At 43.5% G+C, this 21,517-nt stretch overlaps 1 protein-coding gene across 7 annotated transcripts in view; it reads left to right on the forward strand.

The window, feature by feature from the left end:
• The window catches only part of Kcnu1 (potassium channel, subfamily U, member 1), an 89,317-nt gene that overhangs the window by 37,594 nt on the left and 30,206 nt on the right, over positions 1-21,517 (forward strand). For 6 of the 7 annotated variants that reach the window (XR_003947237.1, XR_003947236.1, XM_017312583.1 and 3 more), the window contains exons 11-19: positions 486-591; positions 3,742-3,824; positions 5,313-5,382; positions 5,769-5,921; positions 10,389-10,501; positions 11,571-11,639; positions 13,516-13,605; positions 13,728-13,825; positions 19,657-19,792. Coding sequence is in view for 5 of the 7 variants with exons in the window: in XM_017312583.1 (XP_017168072.1) it covers positions 486-591; positions 3,742-3,824; positions 5,313-5,382; positions 5,769-5,921; positions 10,389-10,501; positions 11,571-11,639; positions 13,516-13,605; positions 13,728-13,825; positions 19,657-19,792 (918 nt within the window). In the remaining 2 variants the exon portion in view is untranslated. The remainder of the gene's footprint in view (positions 1-485; positions 592-3,741; positions 3,825-5,312; positions 5,383-5,768; positions 5,922-10,388; positions 10,502-11,570; positions 11,640-13,515; positions 13,606-13,727; positions 13,826-19,656; positions 19,793-21,517) is intronic. The other variant, XM_017312581.1, reaches the window with a different exon arrangement.

Consider the following 21,517-nt stretch of genomic DNA (forward strand, 5'->3'; position numbering starts at 1 on the left):
TTTCTATTTAAGATTTTATTTTAAAGGATGTGTCTGTGCGTGTGGATGTGTGCCCTTGAGTGTAGGGGTCTGGGGAAGCCAGAGGAGGGCGTTGGCTCCCCCTGGAGCTGGGATTCGCAGATTGTTCAGAGCTACCTTGTATAGGTCATCACGGAGAGCATGCTGGTGCTCTTAACTACTGTGCTGTCTTTCCAGCCCCCGAATGCTGTATCTGGGTGATGGAATTGGTTTCGTTATCTGGTGATTCATGTTTGCATGCATTATTTGATTTGGGGGTTTTGGTTTTGAGTCACTGTGATGGCTCAGGCCTGATCCGCACCCTCATTTGTGGACCTAGTTAGCTGTGTCCGCATTCTCTGGCTGTACGGACTCATAATGGAATGCGGGTGTCTTCTGACGGAACTGGGGATTTAGAGCGATCGGCTAACAGCCGCCAAACAAGGCCTGCCTCCGGGCTTTCCCACCTTTGCCACTGTTTCGCCTAGGACTCTCCCTTGCTTGGAACTGGAGACCTTACTGAAGTGCCACACATCCTGTACCAACTTCGTATGCGGCACCGCACTGAAGTTCGAGGATCTGAAGCGAGTTGCAGTAAGATCTAACTCACTTTCTCTGTCCCTTCCCTAAGCCATGTTGCTTTGCCAGAAGCCAACAGTCCAGGTTTGACCGTAGGAGAACGCAGCTTCCATGATTTTAGAAACTGATAGTGTAATAACTGACTAACGAATCCTTCTTGACCTGTACCAAGTCAACCTCAATGTTGATCTATTCCATCAAATTCTCTATGGGATTTTATTTTATTACTTAAGAGGTCCGGAGAAGGTTACAGATAACAAAGGCGTATATTCTTTTACCTCTTTTCTTTTTAAAAGTATTTTTAAGAAAACATTTATTTGCACAGTATATGGTGCAACCCCCCCCCTTTGTTTTTATGTATTCTTTAAGGATTTTATATATACATAGCATATGTTTTACTTATAGTCACTCCACTCCCCATCCAGCTCTTTCTGGATTCCTCCATGACTCACTCCCTCTCAGCTCTCTCTCTCTCTCCCTAATCCAACCTGTGCTGCCCATATACACATGGGTATGGGATCCTTGACTGGCTCAAGGTCAACCCCAGGAACCACACCCCTAAGAAAAACTGACTCCCTAGTAGCCATTAACTGTCAATGGCTCCTCTGCTTTTGGCTTGTGTGCTCCTCCACAATCCGGGCTGACTTGTTCACTGGCTCCCTCCTGTATAGGTCTTATGTAGGCAAGAAAAGCTACCATGAGTTCATAGGTGCAACAGCCCTGTCATGCCCAGAAGATACTGTTTTGTCCCGGAACTCCTCAGCCTTTGGCTCTAAGGATCTTTCCACGATGCACTTTGGCTATGTTCTGAGCCTTTGGGGTGAAAGGGTGTGATACAGATGTCCACTTTGTGGCTAATCATTTGACAGACACTTAATCTCTGCACGTTGACCAGTTGTTAGTGTATGTTTTGATTGCTGTCCACTCCATAAACTTCTCTGATAAGAAGCTACACTTAGCTATGGGTATAGAAATGATGCATTCAGAAGGTGTTTTGATAGTATGTCCATTTAGCAAGAGTAGATTCTCCCCTGGTGCCTGTGAGCTTCCGGCCATGGGTTTGTGCCACAGACCCTCTAGGTCCCTGGTCTGTGAAGAACGGGATTTCTTAGGCAGATGGGCAAAGAAGTCGGGTGAAAAGTGACAGACAGATACACAGGTGGTGTTGGATCTGAATGTAATGTTCTGGTTGAGCTTCAGACTTATATTACAACGAATTATCAGAGGATACAAATCACAAAAAGACAAGATACACTGAAATTCACCAGTTACAGCAGAAAGGAATTTACAGGGACTAATTAAATGTTTACATTAGGGATAACAAGCCCTGCCTAGGATCAGCCTAATGCCAGGCAAGAATTTCACACTTTAAGGTTAAAAGCATCAGGGGGTTGTTAACTCTTGACAGGCCTTAAGAGTAATGCACTATCACAGAGCTCTAAATTCTTAGGTCTAATAAAACTTATCTTGTCTGGAGAGTTTCCCCTTATCAGGGTAGTATATCAACTTATACTTGACATGGAATGTAGCCTGTAGTAAAAGATTTCTATCTCAGTGAGACTTTTAGTCTCTATCTACAGACAGCTGAGTAAATAGCAGATGTTTATATTGTTTTATGATGCAGCTTAATTAGTTACTGAATAGGTTAAACTCCTTGCTGCTATCTGGAATCTAAGAACACTGGAAAAAGGCTTTAGCTATGTTAGAATACAATCTTAAAAGGCATTTACTATAAGGTAATACTATATAGAGTGCACGTGAATCTATACACTAGATTAATGTGGTGGAAATTTGAATATAATGGGTTAGGGAAAGAGATGCCATAACTCTGGGAGGAAAATTTCCCTGGACTCTTATCCTCGTGAAACAGCTTCCAGGCTTTTCGCCTGACAAACCGATCCAAACTGGAGAGTTGGCTTTCGCCAGAATATCCAGGAGGAGAGTCCTAGAAATTCATTTCTCATGAGCAGCTTTTTGGCATTTCTGCCTCACAAGCTGACTCCACCAGAGTATCCTGACAGGTTTGGGTTTACAGTAACAGCTTCTTTCTATTCCCAGGCCTTAAGTCTAACCACAGTTGATTATTCCTGTATCATTCATACCACCATTACGTCCATGGGCATAGTTTGCTAGGCCAGCTAATACTGTAGCTTGCAAGGCTCATAGCTGGGGAAGCCTTTTCTGCTGATGGCTCCTCCCAACCCAGATCCCCTTCTTAAATATTGGTAATGCCTTAATAAGTTAAACCTGAAGACAAATAGCAGAAATCACAGCAAGGGCAAGGCTATAAAAAATGAACAAGGGCCAAGTGACTAGTAAAGTTTGATGTTAACTCAAAATTGGCTACCTGGTATCTAAGTAACTAACCTGAATAATTCCACTTAAAGCAAAGGTTTACAGCAGTAGTTCTCAACCAGTGGCTTGCATCCCTTTTGGGGGGGGAGGTCTAATGACCTTTTTACAGGGGTTACCTAAAACCATAGGAAAGCACAGATATTGGCATTACTATTCATGACAGTAGCAAAATACAGTTGTGAAATAGCAATAAAAATAATTTTATAGTTGGAGCTCAACTATAGATTTAATGCAGTTCCCCAACCTGAGGAACTGTGTTAAAGGGTCATAACCTCAGGGGGGCTGAGAACCCCTGGTCTGCAGAGCTAATGTCAAGGTGAAGTAGAAAATGGCAAGCATGACCTTTTTTTCTGTCTTCTAATTGATACTGTAGGAGTTATTTCAATAATTTTCTTGCACTTTAAGATTCAGAACCCAACTGCTGAGCGACTCTTCACTAGAGACAAGTGCATTCCCGATTCTGCCATTGGTATCCTGGCAGTTGCCGAGAAAGGTCTCATTGCTTATTGTCCGCCATAGAGTAATAGACATGTTCTGTTTAGGAAAGTACGACTTTAAACTGTACCCATTGTGAGGCACCTTTAGACTTCTCTAAGAGTGCCTGTGCTCTGGTCCATCAGCTGCAGCCCTCAGAGCGTTTGCAGGACCGTGGTCTGGATATGAAGATGTTTGGTTCCTAACCCCCTTCCTGCATGTGCTCTTTTGCTTGGCGGTAGTTTGATGAAACCATACAAAAAGCGCCCAAAAGGGGCCGTTAGAGTATCCCCCCCTGTAATTAACCTGACAGCTGCTATTTCATCTGAAGAATAGGTGGAGAACTCGGAGGCGTGCCTGATTCTAGCCAACCATTTCTGTAGTGACTTACATGACGAAGACAACTCAAACATTATGAGGTAAGAGACCGACATTGTTTGGCTTTGTTTGTTTGTTTTGTACACTCCAGTGATGGTGTTTCTCTCTATACAGTAAGGACTATATGAGGGGAGATGATATCTCTAGCTCACTAGCTCCATCACCTGCCAGGTTTCTGCCAGTTCTTCCCTCACATGCACCCCAAAACAATGGGGACATGAAAACAGGCATCCCAACTGCACATGGCATTCTCTATATTCTCCCCTGATGCTTCCTATAGATAAGAGTTATATACATTTAAAAGCAAACATACCCACACCTTCTCCTCTCCGTTTATGATGATAAGATTCAAACCCAGGGCATCAAGTGTTAACACTCTACCAACTGAGGTACATTCCCGGCTGTAACACCAAGTCAGTATTTAGACAGTACCATTATAAGTCATCAGTTCAAAGACAAAGATGGCATTCGTGAATCCTATTTGTTTCTTTATTGGCAATTCTCTTTGGTAGCTTTAGGAAAAGGTTATGCGTGGTTGAGTGTGATATGTGTCTATGAGCCTTGGCAAGTGTTCTCAAGGTAACAGAATGAGCGTTCCCAACTTTACTATTTCATATCTGTGAGCGGGAACTTTTCTTGTGGAAACAGAAACTCCAAGTACGAATTTGGTGGCTCTGTTCCTAGAGCAAAACTAATCTGTGCAGTTGAAGATGACTCCACACAGGGTAAGAAACAGCTAAAGTGTCATACCACACATGCTTCATTCAACAGGACATATATTTTAGGCTTTTTTTGTCCTTTCTATTTTTCCTCTCCACCCCACCCCCCCGAGACAGGGTTTCTCTGTGTAGCCCTGGCTGTCCTAGAACTCACTCTGTAGACCAGGCTGGCCTCGAACTCAGAAATCCACCTGCCTCTGCCTCCCAAGTGCTGGGATTAAAGGCATGTGCCACCACTTCCTGGCTATTTTAGGCTCTTAAACTACATCGTGTGGGAACTGAATCAGACACCCTATTCGCCACTTTGAACTATAGAGCACGAGGTTAAGGTATATGAAACTGTTTATTTCTTCCTTGTCAGTGGATCCCAGCTTTCGAACACTAAAACCTGACCTTTCCGTAGATTTGGTTACTTGGTTACTGAAGCTGTTTTCTTTTTCTGTGGGTGTCATTATAAGATGCTTTTCAGGAGACAATACAGTGGAGTAGAGGGTGGCTCAGCAGTCAGGAGCACTCATTGCTCCTTCACGAGACTCAGGTTCAGTTCCTGAAATTCCAGGGACTCTGACACTGTCTTTGGGCCTTGTGGAGCACATACCTATTCGACTGGAACACTCATATTCACAAAATAAAAATAAATAAATAAATTAAGAAACCCCTCTGCTAAATAGATTGTAGAAACAAGCGAAGAATTTTGTAATGTGCTGAGTTCCTGCCACACTTTTTGACAAATAAATTTAACTCTGAATTGGATTATATTACAGAGCCAGTATGATGCATGGCTATTGAACATGTGTGTGTGTGTTTTAGGGTGCTCTCGATCAAGAACTATTATCCACAGACCAGAGTCATCATTCAGATACTTCAGTCTCAAAACAAGGTACCACGGCAGTTCATACATTTGGTTGTTTCATCTTTAGATCTCTTCATGAATCTACAAATTAGAAAATGTCAGCAATGGATGAAATCTGGACTCTCTTTAAGATGGCAGATCACTTGGGGATGGGAAATAGGGACAAAATTGGTGAGTTCAGCCATTAGATATGATTTATACAACTCCAGCTTTTTTTGTTTGTTTGTTCCAAAAGTGAAGTCCTGGAGGCAGGCTGACCACTTCCCAATGCTGACTTGGTTCCAATCATGTCCATTGACTTTGTTAGAACCCAAAAGTGAGGAGTAAATTAGTTAAGGAAAGCATCTACCCGGAAGAGGGTTCTTGTGTTGTCTGCATTCCCAATGCCTGACTTGGTTTCTACCATGAAACAGGTTTTCCTGTCAAAAATCCCCAACTGGGACTGGAGTGCTGGAGACAATATCCTCTGCTTTGCAGAGCTAAAGCTCGGATTTATCGCCCAAGGCTGCTTGGTGCCAGGGCTGTGCACCTTTCTCACGACTCTGTTCATTGAACAAAACCAAAAGGTAACTTTACGAACTAATAGTGAGTCTTGGAATTACTCCATGCCCCCTGCCCCCATAATGGGATCCAAAGTAGAAAAATAACCAGAGAATAAAGGAAGTCTCCAAGAAATGGGATTTGCCTCTTGAGTAGGGAAGGATTGAGAAGTCTGGATTCAAGTTCCAGGCATATCCCTAGACTCAGAGAAGTCATTGTTAAAAGATCTGCAGCATCTGTCTGCAGAGAAGGGAGACCGACTCTGCTTCCCACCTACATCCCAGGATGCTGTAATGTAAATATTTTCATAAATTCAGAAATACTTTGAGCTGAGAGCAGAAATGTAAATAGTTCGTCTTAGCAGAGAAGTAATGCTTACATATAAATGAATATAAAACAATTAGCACAACAGCGATTCTATTAATCAAATAGAAATAATATGAATAATAACTAAAAATGAATTGATTTATAGGTTACTTTAGGGAAAATCTATTCAGTAACAGGAATAGTGGCCATCAATCAAGTGTTTGTTATGTCTTTTGTTGCCTCTCAGCGGTGTTTCCAGGAAGCACCCAGCCTGGGGGTGGAGGGAGGTGGTGGGAAAGCTAACCAACCTGGTTATATAGTCGGCTGGTGAAGAACATTCCAGGACTCATCTAGTTCGCAGACTATTTGTCTCTGACATTGGGTATTCATTCTCCACTTCTTAACTTAGACTGTAGATCCTTTGACTGGGACAAAATAAGGTGCAAATGGGGCTTGCTTTTCATAATCCTACAGGGTGGTCATCAAGTGTGTTTTCCATGAATGTTCCTGGGTTAGGTGGCAGGGTCTCCTGTCACTCCTGCAGAGCTGCCTGCCTTCTTGTCCATTTCATTCTCGTTCCACATTTGCCACCTCATATGCCGATTTTCCTCTTGGCCTCTCTGGACTTTATTTCCTGCATTTAATAATTCCTTTATTTAATACATATTTTTACACCTTTTCTTCCCTGGTGTGACCTAGGAAAAGCAAGAGTGTAGGAAGATGCTCAGATTGGCAGACCACTAACTCTTGCAGAAACACAATTTTTTGGTAGTTCTTTCTGAAAATAAGAAGATGTAATGTAGAGATAAAACGGAAGTGAGCATCCAGCAGTAGGGATGCATGTGGCAGTAGGGATGCAGTAGGCCTGGATGCTTCTGTGATGGGCAGGATCTTATCTTCACTTTGTCTGACTATACGGCCTTCTACAGTATGCAGAGCAAGTGACAGACTTCAGGGCCCTCCTCAATTACTGTGAATTCAACAGCCATGACAGGAAGAATCAAATGAAATGAGAATCCTTATAGGAAAACGTTGTTTCCTTTATGGCACTGCATGCAGATGTAAAACCTGACCTACCTCTGTATTTCTTTGCTTTTTGACATGGGCTTGTTAATCCCCATTAAACATGATCCCATGTCAATGTGCACCAAGTAGTGACTTTGTGAGCACAGGAGATATTTGTGGCCTCCATATTTTAAAAAGATGAAATCTGAAACTCCCTTTTAGGAACCCTGAAGTGGGTAGAATCATGGTGGGGCTTGCCAGTCCTGTCTGTGGTAAATTTTGTTTTATGACAAACTTTGGTTTACAAACTTATAAAAATGGACAGCGTGCAGAGCTCTATGCCTCTCATTAGGTACTTGCTTTCCCTGGCCCCATTTCTCTATCTGCAAAATGAAAATCATATTTCTCACAACCAAGTTTCTCCAGGCACTGCGTGAACACCTGTAAAACACCTAAGTGCTCACATTAGAGGGTTTTAATTATATTAATTTTATTGTAAGACATTATGGACAGAAGAGCAGTCCTGTTGCTTTTAGGCCCAGAGGGTTACTTACACTTCAGTTGAGTTTAAATTTACCCTGGCTGGATTACGTGAGTCCGCAGATTGTTCTGCCTTACATTCATTTTGTCCTCTTGCTTCTCCTTTCGAGCTTTAAGCTCCATCAACAGGGTTATCTCTCCAAACCTGAGTCTCTCAGACGAGAAACCCTAGGCCAGTTTCTCCAGTGGCTGAGGTAGCAATGGCCTGCCCTCCTCGTGACAGATGCTGCTGGCTAGACTGGAAAAGAACAGGAAATTTACTTGGATCTCAGGACAGAGGCAAGAAGTAAAAAAGGGTGCCAAATGGTCAGGCATAGGTGAACAGTTGTAGCAGGGCAGTTTTCAAACCACAAGATAACTGTCAAGGAAAATGTCTGAGTTCATCATTTCTCTCCATGGCAAGAGTTGCTCTAGAGAATCTGGAAGTTTCTGCCTTTGTCTATGGTTCTGGCTCAGGTCATACTCTGTGGAGACAACACTGTTGGGCTCACGTGGTAGCAAGTAGGGAGATAAGGAGCTGCCATACACAAAATCCCCAAGAGAAGTTTCCAGCAAGCTGCCCCAGCCGGCCTTCAGCTATGTTAAGATCATTCTAGAGCTAGGGTGTAGCTTAGGGGCTGGGTGTTGCATGTGCAAGGTCCTGGGTCCCAATGTAACACAGGAGAAAAGCCATCTGCCCTCTCTTCTTTCTCTGGAGACCTGCTGGCCTAGGTGTCGGCATTATTATCAACCCTGATTGGTCAGTACCATCTTGTATTTCTATAAATCTATGAAGGATTCTCACTCTTAGTAGAAGCCACAGCTATTTCCCCCCCCCCCTTTGGAGAATGTTATTTTTCAGCAGAAAGTAAGTTAAAGTAAAGTTAATCAAAGTCAATCGTAAGCTGTCATGTCCACACACACACACACACACACACACACACCACACACAAAACCTAAATAGTAAGGCTACTGTGCTAGAGTTAGCAGTGGGCCAGAGAAAATTCTAATTCAACATGAATACTTGGATGTCATTAATTTAAAATGTAGCTCTTTTTTCTCAATTTTAAAAAAAATGTTATTTATTTATTTTACACTCCATATTTTATTGCCCCCCCATCCACCCTCATACTGCTCCACATCTCATACCTCTTCCCCACCCTGTCTCCACCTGGATGCCCCTACCCTCCACCTCACCTGACCTCTAAACTCCCTGGGGCCTACAGTCTCTTGAGGGTTAGGTGCATCATCTCAGAATGAAAACAGACCTGGCAGTCCTCTGCTGTACATGTGTTGGGGGCCTCAAGTCAGCTGGTGTGTGCTGCCTGTTTGGTGGTCCAGTGTTTGAGAGATCTCAGGGGTCTAGGTTAATTGAGACTGCTGGTCCTCCTATAGGATTGCCCTTCTCCTCAGCTTCTTCCAGCTTTTCTCTAATTCAACCACAGGGGTCAGCTGCTTCTGTCCATTGGTTGGGTGCAAATATCTGCCTCTGACTCTTTCAGCTGCTTGTTGGATCTTCTGGAGTGAGGCCATAATAGGTCCCTTTTTGTGAGCACTTCATAGCCTCAGTAATAGTGTCAGGCCTTGGGACCTCCTCTTGAGCTGGATCCCACTTTGGGCCTGTCACTGGACCTTCTTTTCCTCAGGCTCCTCTCCATTTCCATCCCTGTAATTCTTTCAAACAGGAACAATTATGGGTCAGAGTTGTGACTCTGGGATGCCCCCCCTTCTCATTTGATGCCCTGTTTTCCTGCTGGAGGTGGGCTCTTTAAGTTCATTTTTTGGTCAGGCAAATACTGTAGCTCTTACCTCAAAGAGATGGAAAGATAGTTTATTCTAGAGCCACATTTGAGTGACTAGGGCCTGGGAATACAGATTTAGGTGACCCCAAATCCTATGTTCCTGTATGGAGTTTTATGGACTTTTCGTAGGAATAGAACAAGGAAAGTCATGAATCAAGACATTGGCAGCGCTGGGAAGATGGCTCAGTGGTTAAGAGCACTGGCTGCTCTTCCAAAGGAGCCGGGGTTCAATTCCCAATTCGCATGAAGGAGAATTCCCGGAAAGAAGCTGTGTCTGCCAAGGCTGATTGGCTAATGAAAGCATCAGTGCCTGCGGGGGTGGGGGTGGGGGAGATGGGGGGGGGGGTGGAAGATTGCCACTCCAGAGCCTAGTTCCAGTTTCTCACAGCGCCCTAAAGAGCCATGCCTTACCTACCTCTGTGTCTAACCTAACTTCCTGATAAATAAATAACAACTTTTGGAATGTCTTAACTCAATAAGGCCCTATTCTTCACCAACTGAAGGGCTCAGCAAGTTATCAGATAGTAGCTGAGGCCTGTAGCTGAGATTTCTTGGCCTGCCCAGAACCTGCCTCTCAGGTGGTTTTGTCAATGTGGTATTTGTTTGTTTGTTTAATGCACATTGGTGGTCTGCCTCCATGTATGTCTGTGTGAGGGTGTCAGATCCCCTGGAACTGGAATGACAGGCAGTTGTGAACTGCTGTGTGGGTGTTAGGATGTGTTTTACTCCTCCATTAACGTTGTTCCACATGAACACCAGGATTGTGGGCTACCTGCGGTGGAAACTGGACTTAGCAGCCTGTGTTATGATGTCGGCTTCCCTTATCAACATTCTCTATACGGTATTGTTGCATTTTTCTAGGTTTTTCCTAAACATCCCTGGCAAAAACATTTCTTGAATGGCTTGAAGAACAAGATTCTGACACAGCGCCTCTCTAACGACTTCGTGGGGATGACATTTCCCCAGGTCTCCCGGTACGTTGGTTAAGTGAAGCCCTTCTCCCATTCTTCTCGGAATGCCTTCACCCCGCACTGTTGATGGAGGACATTCTACAGGCAGGCTCCAGTACGAACTCTGGAGATGTAAGAACAGTGAAGTCAGTGCCTCTAGAGCAATGAGTGGATCTCAACCTTCCCAACGCGGCGACCCTTTAATACAGTTCCCTGTGTTGTGGGGCGACCTCCATCCATAACATTATTTTGTTCCTACTTCGTAACTTTGTAATTTTGCTACCGTTGTGAATTGTAATCCAAATATCCGTGTTTTCCGATGGTCACAGGCGACCCCTGTGAAAGGGTCTTTCATCCCCCTACGGGGTAAAGACCCACAGGCTGAGAACTGCTGGAATAGAAGCTTTGTAATGGAACTGTCCTGGATATCCAGTTGTAGCTCTAACGCATACTAGATGCATAGTCTGTAAAAATATTCAGCGCTTTCCATTTTTTTCCATTTTCTGCCTGTAAAGTTACGAATTATGATTCCTATGTGAAATTTTGGGGGATGGGAAGATCCTGGAGGAGAGACAGAACCCAGAGCCTTGAGTGTGTGAGGCAAGTGCTCTACCGCTGAGTTACATCCCTGGCTCGCATGTAGGATTCATGCTATTTGAGTAACACATAGAGACATTTAGAATAATAACCGGCTCAGAGTAGGCAATGGAAAATTAGATTCCATTTTGTACTCCCTAGAGTCAGTGTACCTAGGTATGAATCGTAATGTAAGTGTCTGATATGCAGGCTATCTGATGTGTCGCCCCCCTGTGAAAGGGGTCGTTTGACACCCCCTCCTCTAGGGGGCGCCACCCACAGGTTGAGAACCGCTCCTGTAGATAGCACCTCACACCCTATGCGGGACAGTTTCACCTCTGTCCCTCCCATCTGGCATTCTTGCTAAACATGTGTGCCAGGTGGATTGAACTTCTGCCAAACCCGTGGTTCCTCCCCACCCCCAACACCCCCAGCATGGGGCTTAAAGGATTGGTTATGTTCACGTAGCCCAGTCTTCCTGTTTGCGTCTTCATAACTCCTCTGTGTTCCCTCCTAGGCTCTGCTTTGTGAAGCTAAATCTCATGCTGATCGCCATCCAACACAAGCCCTTCTTTCACAGTTGTTGGTACTGATGAAGCTTCTCAGGGCTTCAGGGGTTTTTCTGTTTCTGTGGTTGAGGGGGATTTGACTGTTGTTGGCAGAGCAGACAGAGGAGAGAGAGGGGGGATACTATCAGACCATTGGCATTTCCCAGGAACCTGTAAGTTACGAATTTATAGCTTGATATGGTAGCACTGACTTATAATCAAAGCATCCAAAGGCTGAGGGAAGGAGATCTGTGCGAGGGTAGGCCTGGCTATAGAGCAAGATCTCGTCTCAAAAGCCAAAGCCAAACCAAAGCCAAAACAAACAAAAAAACAAAAAACAAGACAAAAAAACAAGATAAAATAAGTTTATGAGTTCTTGCAAATTAAACCAGGTATATTATTGTTACTACTGGGGCACTTCTTTTTTGGTGAGGACCAAGATTCTGTATGTTTTGTGACAGTATCTTTATTAATAGATAAAGATACACACTAGACCTTTGACAAAAGGCCAAGAAGAAATAAATAGGTGTTTAACATGAACTCAGAGATCTCTCCCCACCCCCACAACAGGAGCTAACCAAAAGCCCTCGGACACATTAGACAGGTGCTTGCTAATGGAGTTTTTTAGGGTTCCATGAATCCACGTTCATCCCTTAGGAATTCAAAACCAACCATACCCTCATCTCAGTCAATATTCACCAGTGCCCTACATTGTCTTAGGTAAAGATCTGCCAAAGCACTGGTCTGCCTCTCTCGGCAGAAGAGAGAAGCTTTTGTTTTGGAGCCCATGTCTGTTCACAAGGACTGTCTCATTCCGAGTTTACTCTGAACTCTCCTGACAAGAGAAGAAGCCAGAATTAGGGCTTGACCTCCTTCCAAAGTGAACAAGAGAAAAGTAAATTGGTTTCTGTGTTTACATTTTTGTTGACATAGACTCTAACATAGCTGGTCTGAAACTCAATATGTAGACCAGATGGGCCTTGAGCTCAGAGATCCACCTGCCTCTTCCTCCTGAGTGCTGGGATTTAAAGGCGTGTACCACCAGGCCTGGCAAAAGTATACTTTAAAGAAGGAAAGGAATGTATTATCAGAAATGAAAGAATTTAGGGTTAGAAAGTTAAGGGTTTCATCATGCAGGATGTATTCTTGGGGTTGGGGCTGGGGCTAAATACAGGGCATTGTGATAAACAGAGAGCAGTGTGGGACACTGAGCATCTCAGTTAGGGGTTGACTGCTGAGAAGAGACGCCATGACCATGGCAACTCTTTTTTCTTTTTTGGTTTTTCGAGACATTGTTTCTCTCTTTAGCCCTGGCTGTCCTGGAACTCACTTTGTAGGCCAGGCTGGCCTCAAATTCAGAAACCCACCTGCCTCTGCCTCCCGAGTGCTGGGACTAAAGGCGTGCACTATCACGCCCGGCCTTCCACGGCAACTCTGAATCAGGGCTGGCTTACAGTTCAGAGGTTTAGTTCATTATTGTCATGGTGGGAGGCGCGGCAGTGTGTGGGCTGACAGGGTCCTCGAGAAGCTGAGAGTTCCACATTCAGACGGCAGGCTGCAGGAAGCAAGAATAGCACACTTTCGCCCACAAGGCCACACCCACTCCAGGGCCAGACTTATTCCAACAAGGCTACACCCACTCCAACAAGCCACACCTACTCCGACAAGGCCACGCCTTCTACTAGTGCCACTCCCTATGGGTCCTTAGAACTTCTTCTCTGGCTTATTATTTAGTAGCAATCAACAGAGTATGCGCAGTCAAATTCACCTTTCACACTGGGGTTGGCAGTCAGACAGACTTAAATCTATGACTATGGCAACTTGGAGGACCTCTTGTTAGTTGACAGCATGAAACATCAAAGATTGCTACAGATCTTAGCAGGAAATCGTAGGTCTTTGTTCTCCCATTTCCAGCACTCTGATACTAAACCCATCATCCCAAGTGAGGCTGAATAAGGACACCTTAGGGTTCTTCATTGCGGACTCCTCCAAAGCCGTCAAAAGGTACCACATGGCCTTTCGCTTATGAAGGGAAACACACGCAGAATGTAGTGGGAGGCGGGCTGTGTGAGCATCGCGCCTTTTCGGTGTTAAACATTGCTCTTTATTTATTCTCATTGTCACAGGGCTTTCTTTTACTGTTCCAACTGTCACAGCGATGTGTGCAATCCTGAGCTAATTGGAAAGTGTAACTGTAAAATCAAGAGCCGACAACAACTCATAGGTAAGTCCACTTTACACCTGTCTTCAACCCATCCTCTGAGGTGTGCTGGAGGAAGGGAGAGAGGCTGCCATCACTGAGAAGAGAAGAACTATTGAGACCTGGCATGTGTTTCCCACTGGGGATTCAAGACCCGATGACTAATTTTTTAAAGCCAGAAAGCAAAACAAAACAACAAAAACCAACCAACGAACCAAAGACTTCCTAGTTGCCCAGTTCAACTCCTTTACAGGCTAGGAGAATGACTTTCAAAGAGATGTAGTAATCGATTACAGAGCTAGAAATAGCATCATCAAACTCCACCCCAGCCATGTTGGCTTCCAGTCCACCGCTCTTTCCCTTCACACTGGCTTTCATGACTTCAGCCTAAATATTCAGCCCGTATTTGACTGCCAGAGTGTGGGCAATTTTGAAGTCTATCTGGTCTGTCACAGTGTTGCAGGAAGGTAGCTCCAGTTGAACTCAGTGGTTCACTAGTGACTCTTTCCATTTTGATGCAGGGTTAAAAGAAAATTTAACCCTAACTAGTCATGATAATGTAATCCCTTCTACTTTAAAAATTAGTCTTTTCTGGGTGCGTTCATAGTCTTGGGATAAAACTCCAGTATCTTTTTTTAAAAAATATTTATTTATTTATCATATGTAAGTACAGTGTTGCTGTCTTCAGATACTTTTTTCTTCTCTCTCTGGCCCTGTTCACTCTGGCCCAAAGATTTCTTTATTTATTAGATGTAAGTACATTGTAGCTAAGAGGGCATCTGATCTCATTAGGGATGGTCGTGAGACACCATGTGGGATTTGAACTCAGGACCTCTGGAAGAGCAGTCAGTGCTCTTAACCACTGAGCCATCTCTCCCGCCCCAAACTCCAGTATCTTAAAACATAAGCTTGATCAATTCCAAATGTGACTTTCCTGGCAAAAATACATTTTACAGGTTAAACTTCTAGATCTCCTTTTCAACCTGACACTGTCCCTTTACTTACCTACACAATTCTTGAGACACCTTTTCTCAACAAAACAGCTATATATCAAGTGAAGCACTGTGTGCTGGCTGGTTTGATGTCAACTTGAACCAAGCTTGAATTGTCTGAGAGGGGGGAATCATCCCTTGGAAATGCCTTTAAACCTGCCTTGCTCTGTAGACAAGTGTGCGAGGCATTGTCTCAGTTACTCACTGATGTGGGAGGGCCCAGCCTTCAGGAGGCGGAGTCACTCTGGGTCATGAGTTAAACACGCTAAACCTGAAAGCGTGGGGTAAGGATACTACATGAAGTAAGTATACTAGTCAAAGATGCTATACAAAAGAAATTGTATTTACAACATGACAGAACAAATTAGACTCATCTGTAAGTCTTTAGATGTCTTTGTATCTCTTTAAACAAGCTAAGATTTTTATATGCACTTTTATTTACATGCATGTGAGTATATGCCATGCCTGTAGATGCCAGAAGAGGGCATTGTATCCCCTGGGAGCTGGAGTTGCAGGTAGTTGTGAGCTACTTAGTATGGGTGCCAGGAACCAACAAACTTGGATCCTCTGAAACGAGATGTGGTGCTTTGAATAGGTATGGCCCCATGGGGAGTGGCACCATTAGGAGGCGTTGCCTGGTTGGAGTAGGTGTGGCTTTGTTGGAAGAAGCATGTCACGGTGGGGACCAGCTTTGAGATCTCCTACACTCAAGCTCTGCCCAGAGAGGAACACAGTCTCCTTCTGTTGTGTACACATGAAGATGTAGCCCTCTCAGCTTCTCTCACACCATGTCTGCCTGCATGCTCCCTGACTTGACAATAATGGACTATACTGCTGAACTGCAGGCTACCCCAACTAAATGTTGTCCTTTATAAGAGTTGCATGGTCATGGTGTCTCTTCACAGTAATGAAACCCTAAGACAAGTGGCCAGTGCACTTAACCATAGGGGCTGTCTCTCCAACCTCCTCATCTCTTTCTTCCCAAAGATCATTCCTATTCCCCATTTTATATTGTATCTTATCTTGGCTTCAAAAGATAAAGACCTTGAAAAATGAACAACTCATACTCAGCAGTCAAAAATTGTATCTTGAAAACTTGTTTTTAGTGGTCAAAATTTATCTTAAAATGTTTACATATACATGCATGTCTACACATACATGTACATAAATCTTTAAAAAAATAGGCATATATTAACAACCGGGATCAATAACTCTTAGACTATGCATAAATGAATGGGCTGTGAGTTTTGCTATTTACATCTGTCTTAGGATGTAAACAACACGTAAAGCATTTATGGTCAGTAGACAAAGGACAGATAAAGACTTACATGAAAACAATTTAGGAACACTTTTTGTTTGTTTGTTTGTTTGTTTGTTTGTAGAACATGATTTTAATATAATTTAGGAACACTTAGCAAGGAAATTCAAAGGATATGTAACAGTGTTCAGGGAGATCTTCACGTGAGGTCCCCAAATCATTGTGACAGCGGTGGGTGGTTTTAGACATCTCAAAAACACACAGTGGCTTTCAGGCTATCCTTGCAAGGACTCCGAGCCTGGCCCCGGTGGTCCTCACAACCTCATGGCAAAGACTCCGGGATTCCCTCAATCTTGCATCTTTCCTGCCGACAAAATCAGGGCCATCGAATGACCACAGATGCATCGGCTTCCTCTGCTGACCCTGGGGAAATCTTTTCCTGGTTGATTTGTAGTACCAGGGCATCTCCATAGCAGATCCCTGGTTAAGTGGTCCCAGTTAGGACCCTCTGCTCTTTCAAATGAATTGGCCTTTTTATATATGGGAGCCTTTGACGAATGGGATCTTATATCTTCTGGGTGTTTCCCTGTTGTCTCAGTGCAGAGCAGGAGGTTTCAACCTTTCTGGCTTTCTGTATCCTGGCTGTGGTCTTATACCTTCTGGAGCTCTTTTGGTTGGCAAAACGCTCATCCTTAATATTGTTCTGCCCTGCTTTTGCTCTTTCTTACTGTAGAGCTACACTAGATCGCTGAGCTGTAACTGTCACACAGCCTGAATGCTCTCTCCTCTTGACATTTCTTCTGCCAAACAAATTAGTTTACCACTTTAAATCCAACCTCTCTCAAGTTTGCAGGACACAGGCAGAGGATGCAGCTGGGTTCTTTGACCGAGCATCACATGACTGGCCCTTGTTTTGGTCCCTCATAGAGCCCTTGCTCCCTCTGAAACATGATCCAGGCCTAACTGTTCACATTTCTCTGCATTCTTGCCTTCCATTCCCAGACCAGAAGTTCTCATTAAGCTATATTTGCAGTATGCAGGGCTCATCCAGCCCAAATTCAAAGGTCTTCCACATTATTCCCTCTAACCCATTCCAAAGGTCTAAAAAATATGTAGTGAGGTTTATCTCATCAACAACTCTACTTCTTGGTACCATTTTTCCCAGTTAACAACTTAAGTGCTGTGGCAAAAGCAACTTAAGAAAGGAAGGAAGGAAGGAAGGAAGGAAGGAAGGAAGGAAGGAAGGAAGGAAGGGAGGGAGGAAGGAAGGGAAGGACAGATTTATCTTGGGTCACCATTCAAGAATACAGTTCATCGTAGTGAAGAAATCTTAGCTGTGGGGACATGAGGCCACTGGCTACATGTCCATAGTGAGGAAACAGAGAAGTGACTCACTTTACAATCAGTTTGATTTCTTGTTTTTAGTCAGTCCACAGTCCCAGCCCCTAGCATCAGGCCACCTATCTTTAAGGTGGGTCTTCTCAACTTGGGTATCCTAATCTATATAATCGTTCACAAGCATGTCTCCAACCTTGTCTCCTAGGTTAGTCTAGGTTACGTTAAGATGCAAATGTTAAGTGTTATGCATGTGTTTTAGGAAACTCAATTTTCCTCTTCTGAAATCCTTGAAAAAGTCATTCCTCAACAAAGAAAAAGCAAGATACTAAAATGTTGGACATAATGGTAGGACTTTAACTTCTTTCGACCTTCACTGATCACATATCTATTCCCCATGCCACCTTTTGGTGTTTAATTGTTGCCTTAGGGTTTTACTACTGTAAACAGACACCATGGCAACTCTTATAAAGGATGACAGTTAAGGAGTTGACAATGGCAGGAAGCTTGGAGGCATGCAGGCAGACATGGTTGGTGCTGCAGAGGTAGCTGAGAGTTCTACATCTGGACCTGCAGGCAGCAGGAAGAGAAAGACACTGGGCCTGGCTTGAGCATCTGAAACCTCAAATCCCATCCCAGTGATGCACTTCCTCCAACAAAGTCACACTTAATCCAGCGAGGCCAAGCCTCCTAATAGTGCCACTCCCTGGGGACCACACATTCAAATCTACGTCTATGGGTGTGTTCTTATTCAAAGCACCACAATGGTTTATGTAGAAATCTTCCTTAAGGTATCCACCGGAAAACCCTAGAAAACTGTCACAATATTAACAGTTTACCCTGAGAGCAGGAAGCCATTCCTCTGTTCTGTCCTAAAATATGAGAAAATAATTACTTGTACACTGTCAGCCACAGAAGGCAGATAGACAGACAGATGGATGGACAGAAATATAAACGACATAAATTAATAAAGTTGAATAAAGTTTCAAGAGGAGATTGGCATGATTCAGTAGCACATATGGGTGCAGGAAGAATGTGTCCCCTGTGCTATCTTCCAAATCTTACAGTGTCTTAATATTGTTCATTTAGTCTACTGGGTTCAAATATGCTTGTATTTATCCACATGAACATCCTTAAAAGTAGTGGTGTATTCCTTCTCTTTTTTTTTTTTTTTGGCAGAGGAGAAAATTATTAGTTTTTTTTTAAGGTTTATTTATTTTATGTATATGAACACACAGTAGCTGGCTTCAGACACACCAGAAGAGGGCATCAGATCCCATTATAGATGATTGTGAGCCATCATGCGGTTCCTAGGAATTGGACTCAGGACCTATGGAAGAACAACCAGTGCTTTTTTTTTTTAAAGATTTACTTATTTATTTTATACATATGAGTACACTGTAGCTGCACAGAGAGTTGTGAGCCATCATGTGGTTATGGGAATTGAACTCAGGACCTCTGCTCACTCTGGCCCACTTGCTCCAAATATTTATTAATTATTATATGTAAGTACATTGTAGCTGTCTTTAGACACACAAGAATAGGGTGTCAGATTTCATTACAAATGGTTGTGAGTCACCATGTGGTTGCTAGGATTTGAATTCAGAACCTTCGGAAAAGCAGTCAATGTTCTTAACCACTGAGCCACCGCTCCAGCCCCAATTTATTAGTTTTTTGTTTTGTTTTGTTTTGGTTTTGGGTTTTGGGTTTTTGTTTTGTTTTTGTTTTTTTTGGGGGGGTTGGTTTTTTTTTTTTTCATTTTTTGGGTTTTATTTTTGTTTTTGGTTTTGTTTTTTTTTTGTTTTGTTTTGTTTGTTTGTTTGGGATTTTGGGTTTTGGGTTTTTCAGGGCAGGGTTTCTCTGTATAGCCCTGGCTGTCCTGGAACTCACTCTGTAGACCAGGTTGGCCTCAAACTCAGAAATCTGCCTGCTTCTGCCTCCCAAGTGCTGGGATTAAAGGCATGCGCCACCACTGCCTGGCCAAATTATTAGTTTTTATGTTACTTCAATATGTGGAAATTCCCAAGCAGTTTGAGACATATCCTTGGAAGATTAAGACTCTTTAAAAGTTTAAATTAAGCCTGGCAGTTAGGAAGGTTGAGAACCACTGTTGTAGATGGAAACCAAAGACTTCGCTATAACTTGTCTTTTCAGACTAGCTAGGGGTTCCCAGTGTCTTCCTAGTCAGAGGAGAATGGTTAAAAAGTCCCCGGTAAGGAGGTGACAGACAGATGGCGAGCTCACTCACTGAGGCTGCTGTGTTCTTGCAGCACCGACCATCATGGTGATGAAAAGCAGCTTGACCGATTTCACCACTTCTTCACACATCCACGCTTCTATGTCAACAGAAATTCACACTTGTTTTTCAAGAGAACAGCCTAGTTTGATCACCATTACAACCAACAGGTAAGGACCCCAGGATATAATGTCTTGTGACGCTCTGCAATACAAATTCGACTCGGATTAAAACACTTGCTTTATTAGTTTCTTTATAGACCAACAGAGTTGCTGTTTACAAAGTAAATTCATCTCTGCTTCAGCCCTGTGTCATATAGACTTTTTTTCCTACCGTGGCTCAGATCAGTAATAACTCAACATTGGGCACCCAACCTCCTTTCGGGTCATCTGTCGGGTACTCCATAATGAAAGTTAGAGCTAATTCTTAGCTATTCCTAAATAGCAAATTTTTGTTATTAATCGACTCCTACTTCTAACAAATTGGTAAAGGGCTTGCCTAACCAAAGAATTCACCCCCCCCCACACACACCTCTGCTCTCTTTTTTTCCTCTATTAGCATATTTAAATCACTGCCTGAAGATGTACTTGTGGCTAAGCTGCTAGGGTGCAAACCTGAGCTTGGTTTCTAGCATCACATAAAACCAGACACGTTGGCATTCGAGTGCAACCCTAGCATTTGGGAAGACCAGGGATTCAAGGTTATCCTTGTCTACACAGCTACACAGTAGGTATATTTGAGGTCAGCCTGACTACACGATACCTTATCTCCAGAGCAAAAAAAAAAAAAAAAAAAAAAAAAAAAAAAGACTAACCAGAAAGTGTTGAGGTTCAGGAATTGCCACTCAAACCATACAAACATGGAACTCAGTTAAGCAAGACTAGTTTGTTGAATGCACGCCTTAATACTGAACGTTCACGACCGCAAAAAGGACCCGGAAGCCTAATTGCTCTCCGGGTAGACTTTTTTTTCTATAGGAAAAACCAGGTTCAAGAGTTTAAAGGGCAAGGAGAGGAACAGTTGGCTTACTAGGGAAAGTATTATCAGCTAACCTTTAAGCTGATTGGTCCTGAGAAAGGTAAAGGGGGTTGGTGTGTGTGTGTGTGTGTGTGTGTGTGTGTGTGTGTGTGTGTGTGTGTGTGGATGGGTGGTGAACATGGAAATTTCAGAACACTGAGATAACAGAGCATGGGTGTTATAATCATAGCTTTTTGCCTTGTTAGTGGCATTCTTCAGCGGTGGCCACAAAACCCACAGTGAACTCATACCTAGGTGCAGGAAGGGCTGACTGGTGCGCAGCTCTGACTCAAGAGAGTTTAGACATAACGGTTCATATTGACCTTTGATTGATGGGTCCTACATAAAGCTCTGCGGAATCTCTTAAGATTAGCAAACCTCATATAGAACATAAAGATCATAACAGAACAAAACAGGGTATATGGTCAGCATGACCCTGCTCTGAGTTGAGTTATTTTTCTGTGTCAGTGACTGGCAGGCATGTTACAGCAACAATATGAAATAGCTGGCAGGCATGGAACAAAATGGCTACAGCTATGCTGGGGGGAAGGAGGCTCAGACCGTAACAAAAGCAAGATGAAGGAAGATTTGTTTAGTTGCCTTTAAAAAGCAGGTGTCTTAGTCAGGGTTTCTTTTCCTGCACAAAAAAATATCATGACCAAGAAGCAAGTTGGGGAGGGAAGGGTTTATTCAGCTTACATTTCCACATTGCTATTCATCACCAAAGGAAGTCAATACTAGAACTCAAGCAGGTCAGGAAGCAGGAGCTGATGCAAAGTCCATGGAGGGATATTACTTACTGGCTTGCTTCCCCTGGCTTGCTCAGCCTGCTCTCTTATAGAACCCAAGACTACCAGCCCGGGGATGGCACCACCCAC

This window comes from Mus musculus, chromosome 8 (assembly GCF_000001635.26).
Source record: "Mus musculus strain C57BL/6J chromosome 8, GRCm38.p6 C57BL/6J".
In the NCBI taxonomy this organism is placed as follows: domain Eukaryota; kingdom Metazoa; phylum Chordata; class Mammalia; order Rodentia; family Muridae; genus Mus; species Mus musculus.